Source organism: Macrosteles quadrilineatus, unplaced genomic scaffold, assembly GCF_028750875.1.
Source record: "Macrosteles quadrilineatus isolate MER2022 unplaced genomic scaffold, UCM_ALF_1.0 Scaffold_3__2_contigs__length_128488019, whole genome shotgun sequence".
Taxonomy (NCBI): domain Eukaryota; kingdom Metazoa; phylum Arthropoda; class Insecta; order Hemiptera; family Cicadellidae; genus Macrosteles; species Macrosteles quadrilineatus.
The window spans coordinates 86,774,847-86,796,859 of record NW_026542596.1 but is presented as its reverse complement, the minus strand read 5'-3'; the positions used below and the strand labels follow the sequence as shown (position 1 = coordinate 86,796,859).

Here is a 22,013-nt window from a genome sequence, read left to right as displayed (position 1 = left end):
CAGGACGAAGACTCTTCAGATCCGCGAAACTCACGTCGGTAAATTCGTAAGTGATATTGTTGTGATGTCGTGGTTGTGGGCCTTCTGATCGTCAGTAAGTGCGGCAAGTTCTGTTTGCCGCTGCCAGGACGCTTTTTGCACTTCCATCCCTAGTGAGTATGCATGTTGGATACAGCTGTCGAAATCGTTGGGTTCTTTTTGATAAGATGAGTTTTTCTGGTTTATTTAATTTTGTGTGGTGTAGTGAGGGGTTTTCTACTAAAATTTTCATTTCATAAATTATTTTGGTCTATTTGCTATTTACTTTTAACACCATCAAGTAATTCTGTATTTACTCCATCTGTGACTGAAGACTTTCTCCTGTGTAAAATTATCATAACTACATTTTGAGTTGCTAAATTTGCACAGCGCTGAATATTTTTGATATTGTGACATTCCCGTAAAATTAACACTTAAAATCCATTATTTAATTTACAAAATTAATAAACAAACTTTTTCAGCGACGTATACATATTAAATTTATATTTCCCCATTTTCTTAATCCATAAATTTCTCTGGGCCTTTCAAAGTTTTCCAATCTAAAAGTTGGAAAGTTCATTAGTTCAGATCAGCCACCCAGACGTTTCATTGGCCTAGTTTCAGCTTAAGCTTTTTACAGCGTAAGATCTTTATGGGGTTGACCCACTTACAGTAAAGTGATGGTGATTGGGGTGTTGGTTTTCCCAGTGATCCTTGCTGTAGCTTAAAAGTGAAACTATTTTATTACAATGTTTCCGTGTATAACCGGTTTGACTTGTTTATTTTCTTAGATTTCACAAAGATCTGTGATGAATTTCCAATACAGTATGTTGAACTTAGCTATGCCAAAAAAGTTTGTAATTTATTATTTTATGTATAAGATTAACTCTGTGGTTAAATAGATTTTTATAAATTAAAATTACTATTAATTTATTAATGCTTGTGCCATATCATATCTATCTGAGGGCAAATCAGCACGAATTGTCTTACCAAAAGAGAAGACATAAACAACTCAATCTTCCCCAAGTACATGTTTTTATTTAAAAAAAATTAATTATGTTCGCCAAATACATAAAATACCCCCACCTGAAAAAATTACCTTCATACAATATTTGCAGACTAAGCTAATTTCATTTTGTCTAAATGGACTTTTACTCAAATATTTCCGTGAATCAACATATTTATTCTGTTTTTAAATAACATTAGATTTAACAAGTACTTAGATTTGCTTCTACGGGAAGGTAAAAAGTGTTACCATATCTAAATTTTAATTGTATAGGGCTACAATGAATAACGTAAATTTGCCAAGTTAGATCAAAATATATTCATAAATAAGCAATCTACAAGTTTCCTTTTTCTCCTTGAATAATATGAGAAATTTGAACGTACAGTTATGTTTTATTTTTGTTTTTTTACAACCACACCTTAACTTACAAAATTGTTTGTTTTATTAAACTCTATATGATAGCTGCAATGAAAACTGGGCATTTCCATATGTTTGAAGGTAAAAATAAAAAATAAAACTTTTTTTATTTTAAAGCCTTCCCATTCTTATGAGCCGATCTTGCTGGTTTGCAAACTTAATTCAAATTTATCCCGATCTACACCTTCAAGACAAATTTAATTCAAATCAGATCAAAATGACTTAAGTTGTTGCATCATTCCCCACTTCTGTATAAGGAAATTTGTTAAAAAGATGATCGTGAGTATGAGTATGAAATAAAAAATTCACAATCAAAACTCGTAAGTGTATATCCTTCCTTGTGGGAAATTTAGCCGATTGTTTGGATCAACTGATGTTGATGATGTTACAAACAACCTGCATTGTTTCAAATTTTATAATTATGTTAGACATTATAACAGATGTTCTACTGTAACCTACATAATATGTAAATAGTCGAGTAAATATAGGCACTTCAGATAGAACAAATTCCAACAAATGGTTTTTCGACGGTTTTTGGAAGTAATAGGTGTAGAAAGTACCAGGAAAAAAGTCTACCAAAATCAGACAACCGGAAGTCGGGGTTTTCCAAGATGGCCGCCGTGAGGCCCTCAAATCGGCAAGATGACTGCAAATTCGTCGATTCATAGTTCCAGGATTGGCCGATTTCCACGAAAATTGGCAAACAAATGTAGAATATATTTACAACCTTAAATATGAAAACTAGGCAGACAAAGTAACCCAAAGATGAATTTTCAGGGTATTATGTGCTAAAAAATAAGATATTTTTTACCTCAAATATATGTTTTTCTAATATTTTGTACAAAGTTTGTTATAATTTCAAATTTATTTTTTCACCATTAGATTTAACACAAAAAACCTAACAATTTAGTATATTAAATCTTTGTTCTGCTTCAATTTGTTACAGAGATATTGAAAGTAATAACTTTAGTATGTTTTCTTGCCGAGATAGCTCAATGTTAATCTTATGGAGAATAAGCATAAATATTAATATTATTTTTCATTAAACCTATATAGATAAGAATTTTTGTTCTGCTTCATATTATCTGTTTTAATATTTTTTTACTAAAAATTCCTTTTTTGGCAGTTACCATTGCAGCAAACCTACGTATTCGGTTCCTCAGTTTTAATCATAAAGAGAATAAGCAAAAATCAATTTTTTTATTAGTCCGATAAGTATAGAATATTACCTAAAAAAATTTCAAGAAAACGTTTTATGGTTTTATGTTGTAGTGTTGGGTATGCAGAGTAACATATAGTAGTAAAAATTGCCAAAAATCGGTCTACTGGAAAACCCCTAGAATCAAGATTTAATATGACGGATTTTCTCAACATTGGAAAAATTTAAAAAAATCCACATGCATTTGCATTGATATTGACTTCAGACCACCACCAATATTTATTGGGTGGTCATTTCTTCATTTCGATAGGGAATGTGTTTTCGGCCGTCATTTTGGATCCCCCTATCTGATATAAATATTTTTTTATTAAAATTTAACGACAGTGTCATTTCAATAGGGAACGTGTTTTTGACCGTCATATTGGATCGGCCATATTGGATATAAATAATTTGTTTAATATAATGGCAATGTTGTGACACATTATTTTAAACTAGATTCTCACGCCCATTCCATTGCCAAAATGAGTTTTTAAATATCTTTTTTTTCGTTTTAAAGATATATTCAAACGAAAATTCTCCTGCATACATTTCTTAAGGACGTTTCGTATTTTGGACATTTTTTAAGATTATTTTTTCTTATATCTCCAGTTCATATTAACGCTTGCAGTTCGTTCTAGCCGTAAACATTTAGTAATGTAAGGGCTTTCATTTGAGCTATTGATCATTAAAATCCGACGAGTTAGAGACTAGTTACCAACCCAACCAAATATTAAATTTCACTTTTTAGAAATACATTTTTATTAAAATATTTATATCTCGGGTTCTTAATACACCACCAAGTTCTTTCTGGTTTCATATTAATCAGTAAATGTTTGGGTTAATTTTTTTAATCACTAAATAAAATGTGACTGATTTAATATGGGTCTGTCTTATTTAACAATAATTTTTTTTTCGAGATTTGTCTTTAGTTTAAGACATATACCCCCAAATCGAAAAATAACACCCAATACTCTTTATAATCTTAAAAGATTCATCAAAGTATTGACTTTTACTGTAGTTATGGATTATTTATTGGGAGTTATTAGAATTGGGGATATATTGGGGATACACCAGAAAGAACTTGGTGACGTATTAAAAACTCGAGATATAAATCATTTAATAAAAACTTATTTATAAAAAGTTAAATTAATATTTTGTTGGGATTGGTATCTCGTTTCTAACTGGTCCAATTTTAATGATCAATAGCTCAAATGAAAGCCCTTACATCATTAATTATTTAAGAATGAACTACTAACTGAAGGTGAGGAAAATAATCGTAAAAAAAATTCAAAGTTCGTTTAAAACAAAAAAATGTATTTAAAAACGGGTTTCGGCCATGGAATATGCGTGAAAATCTAGTATATATAGTAATAATGTGTCACAACACTGTCGTTACAACAACAAAAAATTATATCCAATAAGGTGGATCCAAAATGGCGGTCAAAATACGTTTCCCATCGAAATAAAGTACTGACCACCCAATAAATATCGATGTTGGTCCCAAGTCAATATTTAGAAAATTGTGCATAGAAAATACTAATGGTATCTTTTTTCAAAGTTTGTCCAATGTTGGGAAAATCCGACTCTGCACACCCAAAACTACAACATAAAACCATTAAACGTGTTCTTGTATTGTTTTTAAGGTTATATTCTATACTTCTCGGACAAAAAAAAATTGATTTTTGCTTATTCTCTTTATGATTAAAACTGAGGAACCGAATACGTAGGTTTGCTGCAATGGTAACTGCCAAAAAAGGAATTTTTAGTAAAAAAATATTAAAACAGATAATATGAAGCAGAACAAAAATTCTTATCTATATAGGTTTAATGAAAAATAATATTAATATTTATGCTTATTCTCCATAAGATTAACATTGAGCTATCTCGGCAAGAAAACATACTAAAGTTATTACTTTCAATATCTCTGTAACAAATTGAAGCAGAACAAAGATTTAAAATACTAAATTGTTAGGTTTTTTGTGTTGAATCTAATGGTGAAAAAATAAATTTGAAATTATAACAAACTTTGTACAAAATATTAGAAAAACATATATTTGAGGTAAGAAAATCTGATTTTTTAGCACATAATACCCTGAAAATTCATCTTTGGGTTACTTTGTCTGCCTAGTTTTCATATTTAAGGTTGTAAATATAGTTCTACATGTAATTGCCAATTTTCATGGAAATCGGCCAATCCTGAACTATGAATCGACGAATTTGCAGTCATCTTGTCGATTTGAGGGCTTCACGGCGGCCATCTTGGAAAAACCCGACTTCCGGTTGTCCGATTTTGGTAGACTTTCTTCCTGGCACTTTCTACACCTATTACTAACAAAAACCATCGAAAAACCATTTGTTGGAATTTGTTCTATCTTGGAGGATTTTTTGGGCTAAATCGACTCGTCTAAAATAACTTATGTGTTTAACCATTGTACAACTGATGTACGTAATTTACACTGTGGACTAACTCAAGAACTCAAGAGTAATTAACAATTAATATTTACAATAAACCAATACACCCAAGTAGTCTAGTCAGACTATATTTTGAAGAATTAGTTAGAATGATTTTTTTATTGTTGTATAAGGATAACTTCAACAAAAAATGCAGTGGCTTTTTAATACAAAACAGGCATTGAATTTGATTTCCTTCTATTGTTTGTCCATACAGTTTGTGTTTTTCAAGGTAAATATTTACTGGGTATTCAACCCATTCAAAAATATCTAAAACGTTTTTGTCAGGCTGTTTTTTTTTTATCAAAACAATATTCAGACATACGAACTGTTGGCCCGTCCTACGTACGGGAATTGAGTAGGTTTTCAAATAAAACTGAAATCATCTCAATATTTCCATTTCTAATCCAAGCAAAGTTTAAGCGGTTAGGTTGTTTAAACATTTATTGTAAACAAAAAGCTGCCAAGATGAATTAAAAAATGTAAACATTGTTATTTTCCTATTCTTTCCTCAAAAAGTCGAACAGAAAAATAATTTGTATAACATTTCCTTTGAAGACTCGGGGGCAGAGCCTCAATTTGTATACAACAGTGGTTATATAATCTTTCTCATTTCCTATAATCAATGGCAAAATCACAGAATAATAAACTAACCTAAGAGTACTACAGAATATTTTTATATTCAACCAGCTGTTAGTTAAAACACATTATATTGCACTAAAACAAACTTAAAATTTTAAAGACTGCTCTAAAAAATAAATTAGAACATCTAGCATTTTACCATGTATATTTAAATAGTCTGTCATCCTCTTACCAAATAAATGAACGTATCAATGAGTATAGCATTACACATAGTATAAATAACTCAACCCTATGCATGTCATTATTATCCAAATGCTAAATTGTGTCCACCATGCTTAAAGTTTACAGCTGTTACGTTAAGCAAATGGTATTAAACATTATTTAACATTGCTTAAATGGTAATGCCAAAACATATGTTCAATGCTGTTAGTATAGGATTCGGGCCAACAACGTCATTTGTTTATGTTTATGATCCATTCCGGTATTTTTCTAGTATTCGTGTATTATACCAAAAGCTAGTGTAAAATGTTAGCGTCGGCCGCTAGACTTTTTAAAATTTTAAACTTATTTTCTAAAAAACTGAAACCCTAAACTAAAATTATGGCTTCGAAATTCCCTAGTTCTCAAAATTATCTTTCTTTCAACACAAAAATCATGAAAATCCGTCAAGTGGTTGATTCAGAATTGTGAAATAAAAAAACCCTGTTACGTTTTAATATTATAGATAATTCTAATAAACGTTCCCAATAATGGATTGGTTTGAGCAACGACATATTTTTTTAACAGTTTCATTTCCAATTAATTATATACTTGAAAAAATTCACTGTAAATAAACCATGTGATTGGAATTTGTTTGGGTTTTCTGTTTATATTTTGTTACCATCATAGAAACCCATAATGCCCATATTAATTTTTTTTTAATTTCAAATTCATTTTTTGCACTTATTTTTTAGCCTATTTAATTTATAAAGGGATTCTGCACATCAACAGGAAAATATCTTTCATTTGGTACCAACCAGTCATTCTGTCCCATAGTATGGCCAGGCTAGCCGTCATAAGTTTTGTTGAAGTTTTTAGCGAATTTCCCATATAGGGAATAAGCTATTACCGTAGTACTCATGGTAATACCTGGACCCGGGACCGATTAACTTTTTTGTTTTGAGGTCCCTAGAGACCAAAAACACCATTCGTTCAAATTCATATACTGTATATATATATGTGTGTGTGGCCATTTAGGAGAGTTCGAGGTAGAGGGAAGGCAAAAGATCACAACCACTGGTCGAGCAACCCATTTCATTTTCAAACCATTTTGTAGAGCATAAAAAAACAAATAATTTAGTATATTGAAGCATTATTATGCACCTAATGGTTACGGAGAAAATTCCAAAAATCAGTCAATTTAAAATTCCCATGTTATTCTTATGGGGAATAAGTAAACTGTTTTAGTTTGCTTGTTTATGAACATATTTTGATCAGATTTGGAAAATGCATTCATTTCATACCAAACTATTCACATTAAAAAAAAAACACCTTTTTACCCTCCCTGTTGCAGCAAACCTAAGTACTCGTTAAACTAATGTTATTTAAATAGGGAATAAATGTGACATTTCTAAGGAGTCATTTTACAGGGGGTAATTACAGTTTACTAACTTTTTTTTCTCTGTCTATGCTGTTAATGTACAAGTAAGTACTAACACGCTAGTTTTTGTTTCTATTAGATGCAATTTTACATCTGAAATTTGTGATTTTTATATTTTTTTCTCCTGCACCACTCTGGTAATAAGTTACCTTTGGTATTTTTATTAGGATGGGAGCTCTTCCTAAATTCCACCCTGTGGTGTCGGTGCTATAAGTTTACACCATTAGTTATCATCTTAGCCTTTCGTCTTCCCCTTTTCTCTCAACTATGCAGATCAGATACCTGGTTACTGCACTCAATCGTTCTTATTTCTGTATCAATGAGACAAGGTTTCCAAGAGTTACCTCTTTTCCCTGTTCCACCTCTGAAGCTTCCTTTTGTGTCCTCCATCTAGGACAGTTTACTTATTTCAATTGTATTTGGAGAAATAGCTTCTGGATCATTATTAAACATTGCTATAATCTAAGGCTTACCTTAAGTACGATCCAATGTATTTTTTGTGGAGACCTAGTTTTCAACGCCAGAGCGTCATCGTCAGTCCTAGGCTAAACTAAACTTTTTGTTTTTCATCTCTAACTTGAGATATTGTTGGTTGGATAGAATGTTTACAAATACAGACACTGAATATACATAAATATTTACAGACATAGTGGAGAACTTAGATGCATGGCCATGATCTTTTCAATCCTGACCTCCAAAGTTGAACCGTGATTAGGATGACTTTACTAACTTCAACTTCTAGCATGGTTGCTATCACTCCATATAGTTATGTATTTTTGCGATTAAAAGTTTGATGTTATTTTATTGTTCAATAAATAAAAAATAAATATAACATTTTACAATAAAATACCATTAAACACCTAATGCTACAGTTAGGATTGAAAAGATCATGACCATGCAGTTCTCCACTATGTATTTATAAATATATATGTATATTCAGTGTTTGTATTCGTTAAAATTCTATCCAACCGACAATATCTCAAGTAAGAGATGTAAAACAAAAAGTTTAGCTTAGCCTAGGACTGACGGCTAGGTCTCCACAATAAATCAATTGGATTGTAAGGTAAGCCTTAGATTATAAAAATGTTAAATTGTATGTCTTAAAATTGGTTTATAGTCCCTCAACAATAAAACCTTGAATCTAATAAAATATAAATCTTGTGTTACTCTAACCTCTATTTGTCCAACTTTAACCTCCCACAAATTATTTGTAACAGGCTAACTCTGAGGTGGAGGTCAAATACCTGACATTGTAAGGCTTCCAGTTAGAGCCCAATTTGCCAGATTAAGGGTTTTCAGCCACTGATCCACATTTGTTGTGTTGAAAAAAATTTATATTTTCTGATTTTTTTTTTAAATTTAAAATTGGTTAAAGTCAGATTACATTACAAATTCAAGCACTAACGTGAAACTAATTTTTTTATTAAACTAGATTTACTTCCCCCTCTTTTGTAAGAAAATTACAGAGTTAAACATTGTTGGTGGTAAAAAAAATCAATGTTACGCTATGCAATAAAATTATGTTAAACAATTGTTAAAACCATATTTTGAGTGAAACTTTTTAAATTTTTATATTACTCTACTGGGAGATAGGAGTTGAAGTTAATACTTACTCATGGAGAAATTCTCATCTATTCAGGTTAATGAAAGATCCTAAAACGTTCTGCTTCATCTACTTTTGCTTACTCAATCACTTTGTAAAAGAAGTACCTAATTAACTTTCCTGGTTAATGAAAAATTCTTTTTGAAGTTATGTTTTCCCTTATTAAATAAATTTGCCAAAGCTATACTTGTTTAGTACAAGCCTTACCAACGATAGTGTTGTCAAAAGCATGATCAATACAAAGAATTAATACTATGAATAACATAATTATTTTACTATTTACTCGCTTTCTGAGATACTGCTTCAAATGTATTTCCATTGTTCTTTGATAAAAACCATAAAAATATTTTGAGTTTGCCAAAATACAAGAAGCTTCATCATTAAATTTTATATACAAAAATGGCTGAAACTAGCATTCTCAATCACTGAAATATCAATTTTCTGGGTCCCATACCACCCTCTAAACGGGATTATCTCATACCCTCTGACTCCTCCAGTAAGATCTTGGCAGAAAATTCAAGAATCCCCGGACAAATAACCTCCAACTCCGCCCCTGCATCGCATCATAACTATTTCTGAGCTCATAATGACAGGGATTTTCATACAAGTATCAAATTTTGTTCCATCAAGTTCCATTATGAAACATGATAAAGTAATAAATAATACAGTCTGTTATCATACAATAGTTATTTGTGTAACTAGTGGGCGAAGTGGCACTTTGCTGCACATGAGAGAAATTATTACACTCGAGCCGTAGGCGAGTGTGGAAAGTTTCTGGAGTGCAGCAAAGGCAGTTTGCACTTGCGTTACATGTTAAAATTACACATTATAATTTTTCTATTTACTACAGGGTGGTGCAAAAAAGATGGTTGGATTTGAAATGAATATAACGCAATGATTTTACACATAAATTTTACCAACTTACTTTTTTGAACACTTTCAAATATTCCATTAAAAAAATAACCTTGTAAGTTACAAAGGTGCTAAGTAGGCTATGTCAATCAAACCATAAATATATAAAAAAATTAAATTAGAAAAAACAACCATAAAAAACGTAGCGGACTTAGAAACACTGACGCTCTAACAGTCTCTATGTTTTTTATGAACTGCCGTTCGTGGAAAACGAGTAGATTTACCACCAATGACGGATCCTGCTGTCCGAAATGCAGTGATATTGATCTGCAATCAGGAACCAGTCCGTTACTGGCTACGCCAAAATGTTGTCGAAACATGTACCATTACACCGTAACAAAAGATTCACTTTTTCTGAAAAATCTGTTCAACAGCAAGAACACGGTACTCGACCGTCTACAGAGCCATCTCGACCCATACAAGGGGGTGTGGTTATAACGGGTTTTACTGTACATCTAAGTTTGTTTGTATGTATCTGAATGAGGAATCTCATAGGATAGTGAGATAGGGTTAAAGGTTACTAACTACAGTACTGCTACCTTTTGCAATCCTGAGAAATATCAGCGCTCAAACCGCAGTTGACATGATGCCCACCTGATGCCTCTGTACTTATTACTTTTTGTATGCTTTTGTAGTGATTGTTAATAAAACAATATTGTTAACAAGTTGTTGCTTGGTTGTAATTTTTTGAATTATCATCTAAAAAAGGTTTTCTTCTACAAAAGTTAATTTTACCAGTCTCAATTTTAAAGGCTTTTTTCAGGTTTCATTTTTCAACTTTTGTGTTTTTGTGTTTCAGAACTAACCACACAAGATGTCGTCGGTCAAGGTAGCTGTGAGGGTTCGTCCCTTCAACAACAGGGAGGTGTCCAGGGAGAGCAAATGCATCATTGAAATGAATGGCTACACTACCAGTAAGTTAGATTATTGAATAAATAAAACTAGACCAAATATATGTAATGTACAAACTTCTCTATTTTCTTTATTTTTGATGAAATTGTTGAATCACTTACTAAACAACTTTGGTTTATTTGCATTACCAAAATTGAAAACAAATTGGAATTTTTTTTTAGACTTTATTTTAATTTAATTTTATTTTTATTTTACTTTTGCCCAAAGTTAAACTTCCAAAGAGCAACGGAGAAACCGATGAGCCAGTTAAACTAGCAGTTAAATTGTTTCTAAAGTTCAAACCATTATCGAGAAACCGGGCCCCAGTTTGTTAACTAAATAATGTTGTAATTTGACAAAAAATATAGTTCATCACAAGAGATCAAATTCTTTTCAACCCTCGCTAATTTTGCTAAGAGATGATACTCAAACTCTGCTGGAAAATAGTCTCCAGTTATGAAATATGCTATTATATATAAAATTGTATTTGTATATAGTTTTTTTTAGTTACAACATATAAAATACAGTTATATTCACCACATAAAATTATGAGAATGAATTTGGGTATATATAAACCTTTTATCATTGGAAAACACAAGTTGAGTATATTCCACTGACGGCCACTAACACGGCAAATGCAGTCTCGGGTAAAAGCTTAAGTGCTTCTCACTGTCAATGGCCTCAATACCCACGATTCTCTCTCTCATTCAAGTAAAAGTTGGCAGTAATGTATTCAAGATAAAATGTATAATCTTGCAACTCAATGAATTCCATTGGAATATGTAATTCGTTACACAGGTATACTGTATAGGTCTTTTTAACTATGCGTTAGAAAATCTTAAATCAACGCCCAAAAAATTGTAAAAACCTTAATATAATCTTATAAGGGGTTTTACAAGATGGAAGATAAGAAAATAAACCAGAACAACTGCAACACAAAAAAACTGTCAATGAGTTACTAAACGGAGTAAGAAAAAATAAATTAATAAATAAACCCTCCAAAACCAAGTATATAGCAGACACATTAATTTTTGTTCCATTAATAACTTGCTGCACTACTGTACAATTTACCTTGCAATAGAAAACTGTTAATCAACTGAAAACTAAAAAAATATAAAAAACCTAAAAGATATTTTTTATGATGTTTTTTAAGATGTTAGAATGGATGAGTGAATGATTTAGAATAAATTTAAAATCAAACCCTTCCAAAATTTTGTTATAAAAAGAAATCTCCTACGTGGATTTCTAAGATATAAGAGTGGATAGGAAAAATAAACAAGAACAGCTGCAACAAAACTGTCAATGAGTTAGTAAACGGAGCGAGAACGATAAATTGGGAATCAAATCCTCCAAAGAGCAACATATGGAAGACTCGTTGTCTAAGTGCACAGCTGAGGTGAAGGTAGCTTTGTATTGATCAAAACTTGCCTCTTGCCACCCGTTGAAGCATGCCTCTCTCCCCCCTCCCCCTCCACTACCGTGCACTACCAACACTACAGCTATTGAACCTCTTAAGATATTGTGTCGCTTTTGTTTTCTCTGCCTCTTACGTCCATGCATCTTCAGACAGCTCTTTTGTCACTTTGCAGATCACATGAGAATTTAAGAATCTACCGAAAATTTTGGTTTAGGTCGAACTTGAGGCTTTAACTTGTTTTTTCTTTGGACATCGGTTTGTTGATTTGTAATTTTATGAGGTTTTTAACCTAGATATCGTAAGTGATTCTGTTGAAGTCTAAAAACAGTTTGAATTTTTAATAAGTTATTTGAGTATATTGAATAGAAAAAGCAGTCGATTGAGCGGTAACAAACAAAGATTGATCAGGAACACGTCATCGAAGGATCTATCATTTACAGTATTTATTTATTGATCATTTATTTGATTTATCAAGAATCTAAATGACACGGAAAAACTAATAAAAAATGAAAACAAAGTAAAACAAAACCAAGATGGCTCAATACAAAAGTGTTTTTATTTTTGTTAGATCTGGACCATTTGACTAAATGGACCGGGCTAGGCTTTGGTCCTGAGGTCACAGGCTCAAATCCCACCAATCACAAAATAATTAATATATTTTGACTATAAGAAGATCACATATGTTCTCCTTTGCGTTTAACTTTATGATAATTTTATGACCATCTAGGCTTAGCCTGAGATAATGTATTAAAACGGTTCGGGTTTAGAGTAAAAAATCATAAGGATTTCTTCTCTAAAAACTTCTGTGGAAGTCTACTTTTTTCTGGTTTGGTCATTAAGTTTTATTTATATTTTTGGAGGACTTTCACATTCAAATGTTTAATATTCAGTTTAACTTTGAGTTTTATTGGAACTTTTTAATAAACCGGTTTGTATACAATAAAACTTCACAGTTCCAGAACTTTAAGGACGGTTTAGTCTGCCATAAATTGAACATTTCCTTTGTTTTTGTCATTATCAGTTCTACTGTGACATTTCAACGTAGGTAATTAGGTTGTAAGTTATTTATTAGTTGTTATGTTGAAAAAGGCAGTTTTTACTTACCTATAGGGGGCTATACCATAGTATGGAGAAAGTATTTCTTTTTTGTCAACATTTTCGAGTTTGAATTTTGAGTGGATATATCCGTTTTAGGTTCCCCTGAACCCAAAAAAGTGATTTTCGTAGTGATGTCTGTGTGTTCATGTGTGTGTGTGTGGATGTGTACAGAGTTACAGACAACACCTGTAGTCCGATTTTGATGAAATTTGGTATTTAGGTACTAATCCATGGTATCTCCAGGCGTTTTTAATTTTTTATGGAGATTTTCCCATAAAATAACGGGAAAATCAGATTTTCTCAAAAATGGCCTGAAAGATTTTCATAAATAATTAGTATGTTATATTATTTATTTATATATAGTATATCAGTAAAAATAGTAAATTGTTTTGCAAGTGAAATACTTGACATTCCTTGTACTCGGCTAAAACAAAAGTTGATGGTTTGGCTTGCTGACCACCCCTTTTACAGTTTAGATGAATTTTTTGCAGAATACAATTGTAATGGTAAAATTGTTATCTAGTTCTTACTTAGTCCCTAGTCAACTGTTACCTAGTCTTTCAAACACTTGTTTAAGTACCTCACTTTTGTTTCATATATATAGTTCTGTGTTTTTCAAATGATTTTAGCTTTATTTTCTTGTTGTCTTTGTTATATTTAAGTTTAGTGAAGATTCCATGTTATAGCCTACTATCTAGAATCTATGGCCCTTTTTTTGTTAACGAGGTCTATTGTAACATATGTTATTTAATGACCAATAAAGATTTATAGTCCATCAAATTCTGAACAAAATGGTACAAAACCCATTTCCGTGAAAATTACGGTTCAAAAGTTATTGTTACTTTGTTATTTTCCCATAAAAAACCTATAAATAACAACAAATTGGAATTTAGAAAAAACTGTTTTTGATTAAAATAAATGTGTTATGGTCCTTATAATTCTAAACAAATTAATGCAACCCTCCCATTGCTGAAACAATTTTTAGTTCAAAATTTATTGCAACTTTTGTGATTTTCCCTATAATAGTTACTCCAATCTTAATCATGTTAAAGGTTGTTGACAAGCTAATGGGAGAAATTATGTGTCAGATTGCTGATAAGTTACTGTTTATTTTTGAAATACTCTAATTATTTAACAGTTCACACACGTCTTCAACAGTATGCATTGTTGAATTTCATTTTTCTTACTAATAACATTAAAATTGCCCTCACATATTCTTCTCTTTTATTTTTCAGCCATAACAAACCCAAAAGCACCACCAAACACAAAAGATGCAATCAAAAGCTTCAACTATGACTACTCATACTGGTCCCATGATGTAAGTATTATGTTTTAAATAAGTTTTTTTAGCGTTTCCAATTATATTTATGTGCTCTCTCGTAAGTTTGCTGGTGCATGAATAATATATGTCTCTAACAAAATTGAAAACCTGTTTAGTTGGCCTAGTCGTTCAAATTGAGAGAAAAGAATTTTGTAACAATTCAAAACTTTTAAGCTACGGATATACAAGTATTGTAAGAGAATGTGGAGAAAGGAATTTGTAAACTGATCCAAATCTAATTTACAAAAGTAAAGTTACTGTAGAAAAATATATATTTTTGTGATGAACTTATAACAAGTGTAGACTGGTTATATCCGTGCAAAGTTGAGGAAGGTTGACAGGAAGAACATATCAGTTTCAGCAAACTCATCTGACGGATGTGTGTATAATGCTCATTCATCATTTACCTGATTCTAACTAAAAGTTCTTTGTTCATTGTTTCACGTAAGAGTAGGGGTTGCTATTTTATATTTCATTCATTGTTAATACAAAAAATATATAGACTCATAATTAATGAACTTCAAATACTGTATCAATATTTTTTGTTTGGTTAAAATGGATACATCTTAAATACTCGTTTAAATTTATAGTGTTTTCAAAGTTATGTTCCAACCTAACGTAAAAATCAACATAAATATAAAACCTTGGTTCATCTTGTCTGGAATTTTAATATCACAAACTTTTATATTGTTTGTATTTATTAAAATATCCATACATATAGCCTTATTTTTATGTTTCTGGACATATGTATTGTGTGTCAAATTTGTGAACCTCGTATTGAAAGTGTATGAGGTTTTATTTAGTTCTGCATTATCAACACATCATCTGTTACAATAGGGGTTTAACCTTTGCAATAACCTTTCTAACTAGATAACAACAGTTTTCTTTCATTGTCAAAGTTTTATCATAAGTCACTTTATGTAGTTTAAGATGTTGAAAGTCAAGTTATTTACAAATCAATGCCAGGTAAAAAATAGCTTATTCCCTATACGGGAAATTCGCTAAAATGGGATGCCTTCCCCTGTTATTTCACTACGCTACAAATATTTTTTTCTTTACTGATGCTTATATTAGTATACATTGTATCAATGCCATTGGATCATTGTTTAAACTAGTTTAAGTAATACTTTGTAATCCTTGTATTGATTTTGTATTATGTATTTTTCAGACCACCGATCCCAATTTTTCATCACAAATTATGGTTTACAAAGACATTGGAGAGGAGATGCTGGAACACGCTTTTGAAGGTAAAACTAACGTGTTAATGTTTATTTAACTTAATACTTGTTGTATGAACCACATATTTTGTCTGTCATTGCCTGTTGTTAAAGTGCAAGGTAGCCTATAGGCTGGGATGAAATTTGTTAAAGTGATTGTTTGCTTGAAAAAAGCTACATTTATGTTCCTAATTCAAATTTCTTATTTAAACTTTGACTAGAAAAACATGTTTATACAGTTTTAATTATTATTTGTAGCAAATAATGAGTTACACTCACAATTGAGCCCCTCAGATTAGTGAAATCCGTCAGCATATCAATACCAGATCCCTCAACATTATACAGTGGAGCCAAGCATTTATATTGCGATTGCAGAAAAGACTTTGCAATTGAAAAATCAACGCTTTTGCCGCCATTGCAATGATGACTTTCAACAACCCCGAGAGATGTTGATCATGTCTACACAACTATAGAAATGTTCAGGATTTTGCTTTGATCACAGCATCTGCCAGATTTAAAACAAAACGATTCTTATTACTGTAGTTTTAGGTTATTTCCTGTAAGCAATTTGAATAATCAGCGATTTGTTAAAACGGAATGAAAAACTATAATTTTGACAGCAGCACACTGTTAGTGGATCATTCCACTATGCTCTTTATAAATAAAAAGTGGTTACGGTTGATATATAGACAGGGTGTTCAAAAGCTAATTCCTATGTCGTGCTGCAGGCTACAACGTGTGTATCTTCGCATATGGTCAGACAGGAGCTGGCAAGTCATACACTATGATGGGACGGCAGGAGGTGGAGGGGGAGGAGGGAATCATCCCTCAGATATGTGAAGACTTGTTCAAGAGGATACAGAAAACCACATGTGACGAGCTCAAATACTCTGTAGAGGTAGACAATGATTGATTGTTCAAAAACCATTAGAGTTCATGAAATTAAGTTGGAACACTGGAAAATCATCTTTACTCACTGTTAAGACTATTATATCAACTCTATAAATTGAAGAATAAGCAGACCTTGATGATTTAAATACACAATGACCGGAATATCACGCTGCTCTGAGTGATTTTTCAATACTCTTTAAGATTTTCTTGTTAAAAATTTTGCAAAAATTAGCTTTTCTCACCGGGCAGTCTCATTCACTTATATAACAAATTGTATTTAGCCCATGTCAAATCACAACGTGATGTCAAAGTAAGCACAACGAGATTGATAAATTAAATTACTATTTAGGGAGCATTTCTCAAGTGGCAAAATCAAGATATTATTAACAGAAATAAAATAAATCTAGAGGGCCTTAGAGAGGTTCCTAAACTGCTGAATCCCTCTATCTGGGGTGTAAGTTTTGTCTGAAAAACAGTTCTTTAGATTATTGAAGATCGTTAAAAGAAAAGAGTAGCCCCTATTTAAATTGTTTAGAATAATTGTATACTTAATGTTTCAATCAATTAAAATTATAGATGATGTATGTATCTTCAATAATAATTTTTACTTTTGTTTGTAAAATGGAACCGTATTACCTGCTGTAAAATATTATATATTAAACATAACTATTATGCAGGTAAGCTACATGGAGATCTACTGTGAGAGGGTACGAGATCTGTTGAACCCCAAGAACAAGGGAAACCTGAGAGTGAGAGAGCATCCACTGCTCGGCCCTTATGTAGAAGATCTGTCTAAACTAGCTGTCACATCATACCAGGATATCCACGATCTCATAGACGAGGGAAACAAGGCTAGGTGAGACATAACCTTATGTAATCTAACATAACCTAACGTTACCTAACCTAACCTAACGTTACCTAACCTAACCTAAGTTAGAGAGAGCATTCACTACTTGGACCTTTGTAGAAGATCTGTCTAAACTAGCTGTCACATCATACCAGGATATCCACGATCTCATAGACGAGGGAAACAAGGCTAGGTGAGACATAACCTTATGTAATCTAACATAACCTAACGTTACCTAACCTAACCTAAGTTAGAGAGAGCATTCACTACTTGGACCTTTGTAGAAGATCTGTCTAACACGTTAGCTGCCAAGGCTATTTTCTGGGGGGATTGTTGCATTGCCAACTATATGCTCACGTAATATTTTAGTTATATGATGTTATTTATACTTATCTAGGTTAGTTATAATGTTATCTGTCCAAATACCTAAAAGATAATGGCGGAAAAAGTGTCACCCCGATCGGGGTGACAGTGATTGTTTTCAGTCAAACTTTGCTGAGAAAAATCGCTGTCACCCCGATCGGGGTGACACTGAAATTCGACCATTTGGGATGTATTTCATTTTGTTCGGTTGGCAGTAGCGGCATTTTGGCGTGTGAAGACAACAACACCTGCTTATTACTCGACTGTGTTATGTTTACTTCTTCTTGTGATGTACTTTTTAGCTATTTATAGCCTAGTTTACGTGTTGGTTTTCATAGTGTGTCGTGGCTTTTGTCCAATATGAGTGATAATCTTGGTGATGAAGATATCAAACGTTTTTTGGGTTTACCAATGTCAAGTGAACTAGATTTTGCAGATCTGAGTGATGGTTTTTTGGGAGGTAGTGCTAAAGACAATGATGAGTCAGACAGGGACGACGAAATGGACATCGACCCTGACTTTCAACCTACCCTCCTGTCAATATCAGAGAGCGAGCACAGCAACAATGGTCATGTTTTTATTCATTATTATACATATATTTAGTTTTTTTAGCAATGTAATATTGTTTACAGTTTGACATAAAAGATTTAAAAAATATGTTTGTTTTCTTTCTTATATGTTTTTCATCAGTATAACCCAAATACTTACTTTTATGTTTTGGTTAAGGACATAATTTCAGTCATAAGATACAAAAAACCCGTATAAAATATAAACACCAACTGAATAAGAGAAACGTTACGTCATTTTATGGTACATATTTCAATAAAGAGTAGACCAAATTGTTGAAAAAAATAGCGTCACCCTGATCGGGGTGACAACATTTCAGTACTTTGTGACGTAAGTTTGGACATGTTATAAACATCAGAATGCAATATAACATTGATATCTAGTTGGCTTGGAGTATGTATTTATAAGCAACAATGTTTGACTGCCATTGAACATCAAAGACTGTCAAATAGCGGCAAAGAAAAAAACCCTTACAAATTACAACTGTCGCCCCGATCGGGGTGACAGTGCTCACATACGAGCCAACTGGTGGCACCCCGATCGGGGTGACGTGGCAGCTAACGTGCTAAACTAGCTGTCACATCATACCAAGATATCCACGATCTCATAGACGAGGGAAACAAGGCTAGGTGAGACATAACCTTATGTAATCTAACATAACCTAACATAACCTAACCTTACCTGAGTTAGAGAGCATTCACTACTTGGCCCTTACGTAGAAGATCTGTCTAAACTAGCTGTCACATCATACCAGGATATCCACGATCTCATAGACGAGGGAAACAAGGCTAGGTGAGACATAACCTTATGTAATCTAACATAACCTAACATAACCTAACCTTACCTGAGTTAGAGAGAATTCACTACTTGGACCTTTCGTAGAAGATCTGTCTAAACTTTCCTTCACATTGCACCAGGTCATCCATGACCTCATAGACGAGGGCAATAGGGCTAGGTGTGATATAACGTATCCTAACCTAAATTGACTTAACCTGAGCAAGAGAGCATCCTCGTGGGACCTTACATAGAGAATTTGTCCAAACATACTGTCACTTAAAACCAGATCATCCGCAAGCTTACAGAGACTCTATCAGGCCATTGTTGACACAATTAATTTTTTTACGTGAATAATCCTACAATCACATTTTTAATTCAAATCAGTATGGTTTGGACTGATTCAACTGTGTTCTACATTAAACCCTCACAACACTTTTATTTCAATTCAACAATGTAAGCATTGATTTATATTTTTCAGAACTGTGGCCGCCACTAACATGAACGAGACGTCAAGCAGATCACATGCAGTTTTCACCATATTCTTCACCCAACAGAGGTTTGACAAGATGACCGAGCTTACGACAGAGAAGGTCAGCAAGATCTCGCTGGTAGACCTGGCTGGGTCGGAGAGAGCCGACTCTACGGGGGCGAAGGGGACGAGACTGAAAGAGGGGGCAAACATCAACAAGAGTCTGACCACTTTGGGCAAAGTCATATCTGCATTGGCAGAAGTGGTGAGTTGATGTTGTTTCAGACATCTTAGAAGAATCCTTTCATAAAACTGAGAGTATTGATAAGAATGGTAAGGCTACTTGGATTAGGCCTGTTAGATTTTGTTAGTTTCATGCATTACAAGCTGCTATACTCAGCTTTGATTGGGAAGAAGACATGAAAAATAATAATGCTGTTCTTTAGATCTGCTGTATGAAATAGCTACACATCTAGTATTCATTTACAAACAACACTTAATCAAACATTGGTTTTGTTGATAAAATGTTGTGCCTACAATATTTCATTTACAATGTTAAAATACTAATGAGATTATTTGGTCTTGGCAAATCAGCTTTGGTCTTTAATTTTTATGAGCCTATTTTATTTTTATTGAAGGTTTTACTAATTAATTTTGTGTTTTTCATGTGATTCCTGGCGCTTCCTTTGGAATAAATCAGTCTGTAAGTATCAATAATTGAATATTCCTCTAAGTTTAGTCATTGACTCAAAAAGAGTTACTCGCTTGAATCAGTAAATTTAAACGTCAAGAAAACTGCTTGCAATTTTTCACATGCAACGTAATCTACAGAAGTTTAATTTTCCCTACACTGATTATTGTTTTGTTTCCAGGCTATGAAAAACAAGAAAAAAGGAAAGGAAAACTTTATTCCCTACCGGGATTCCGTGCTGACTTGGCTTCTGAGAGAAAACCTTGGAGGGAATTCCAAGACTGCAATGATAGCAGCTATCAGCCCTGCTGACATCAACTATGACGAGACCCTCTCTACTCTTAGGTAAATCCATGGATGTGATGGGATTAATGTAGACTTAACCGTAATGTACATGACATATTCCAAATTTATCCAACCTTTTTATGACTCTAATTCATGTGTATATTTAACAATAATTAAATTTCCTTGCTGATTTACTTCCTTTAAACAACAATTTACATAATTAACTGTAATCAGAAGAAGTTTTAAATGCGATATGTTTAGAAGAAGGGTTTTTGATTGTGGGAAATTTCTCCATGTTAAGTGTGAGAGTGCATCGATTACCCTCAAAAACAAACTGATAAAAAATCAGAGAGGATAAGTTGATATTGTTATTTTGTGACATGATGGAACTAATTTAATGGTGTCAACTTATGTTAGCATACGATTTGCTCAGAATATTTCAAGTTAGGAGATTTGTAGTTGGTGAAATTATCTCTAGCCAAATAGTCTTGAAAATTTCTGGAGATTCTCCTTTATAAATTATGGATATCAGAAAACCAAATATTTTTTTAAATTGTAGGCTACATACAACGTTTTAAATCAATTAGTGCGGCAATGTAAACAGATTTTGAAAATTTCTAAATTCAACAGGCACTTTGTATTTTAAGAAACTTGTTTTATACTTATCTTTTGACTAGCTAGATGTTGGAGTATGTTATTGTGTCTTTTCAAATATAATCTTGTATAAATTTCAGGTATGCCGACCGCGCTAAACAGATTGTATGTAAGGCAGTGGTGAACGAAGATGCCAACGCCAAGTTAATCAGGGAACTGAAGGAGGAGATTCAACGGCTCAGAGACATGCTGAAGGCGGAAGGCATTGAAGTACAAGAAGGTAAGTGTTGTGTTTGTTATTGCACGGGTCTCCCTTGTATATATGTACTGTAAAATATACACTTTATATCCTCGGTGATGAGAAAACTGTATAACCTTGTCTATTTACTAGATTATTGTGAATATAAAATCTGAAATTTGTCCATAAATGTATTCTTTTAATTTTGTTTATTGTATATTACGTTTTTTGAACAATCACATACTAACAGTGTGAGATGATTTATAATTTCAATTTGTACCTTGGTTCCTGAAGTTAAAGTTTGTGGGGATGTATGTTTTGCCACTCACTGGGGAATAATCATTATTTTGTGTGTAGCTTGCGGCATTTTTGATGTTTTTGTTAGGGGAATGTTCCTAGCCCTCTTCTTGTTTCTACCTATTGTCAACTTTATGTTAAATATGGCCGAATGACAAAAGGTTTTGGTTCATCGTAAAAGCAAATCTTAACTAACATGATTGTTTAAGGTTAGTTTTGTTCAA

At 32.5% G+C, this 22,013-nt stretch overlaps 1 protein-coding gene across 1 annotated transcript in view; it reads left to right on the top strand.

The window, feature by feature from the left end:
* Positions 1-22,013, top strand: part of LOC128988448 (kinesin-like protein unc-104) — a 59,365-nt gene continuing 37,352 nt past the window's right edge. Inside the window, exons 1-9 of the mRNA XM_054409739.1 lie at positions 1-152; positions 10,626-10,740; positions 14,468-14,550; positions 15,722-15,800; positions 16,499-16,668; positions 17,339-17,517; positions 19,694-19,946; positions 20,557-20,720; positions 21,395-21,534. Of these exons, the coding sequence (XP_054265714.1) occupies positions 10,641-10,740; positions 14,468-14,550; positions 15,722-15,800; positions 16,499-16,668; positions 17,339-17,517; positions 19,694-19,946; positions 20,557-20,720; positions 21,395-21,534 (1,168 nt within the window). The 5' untranslated portion in view covers positions 1-152; positions 10,626-10,640. The remainder of the gene's footprint in view (positions 153-10,625; positions 10,741-14,467; positions 14,551-15,721; positions 15,801-16,498; positions 16,669-17,338; positions 17,518-19,693; positions 19,947-20,556; positions 20,721-21,394; positions 21,535-22,013) is intronic.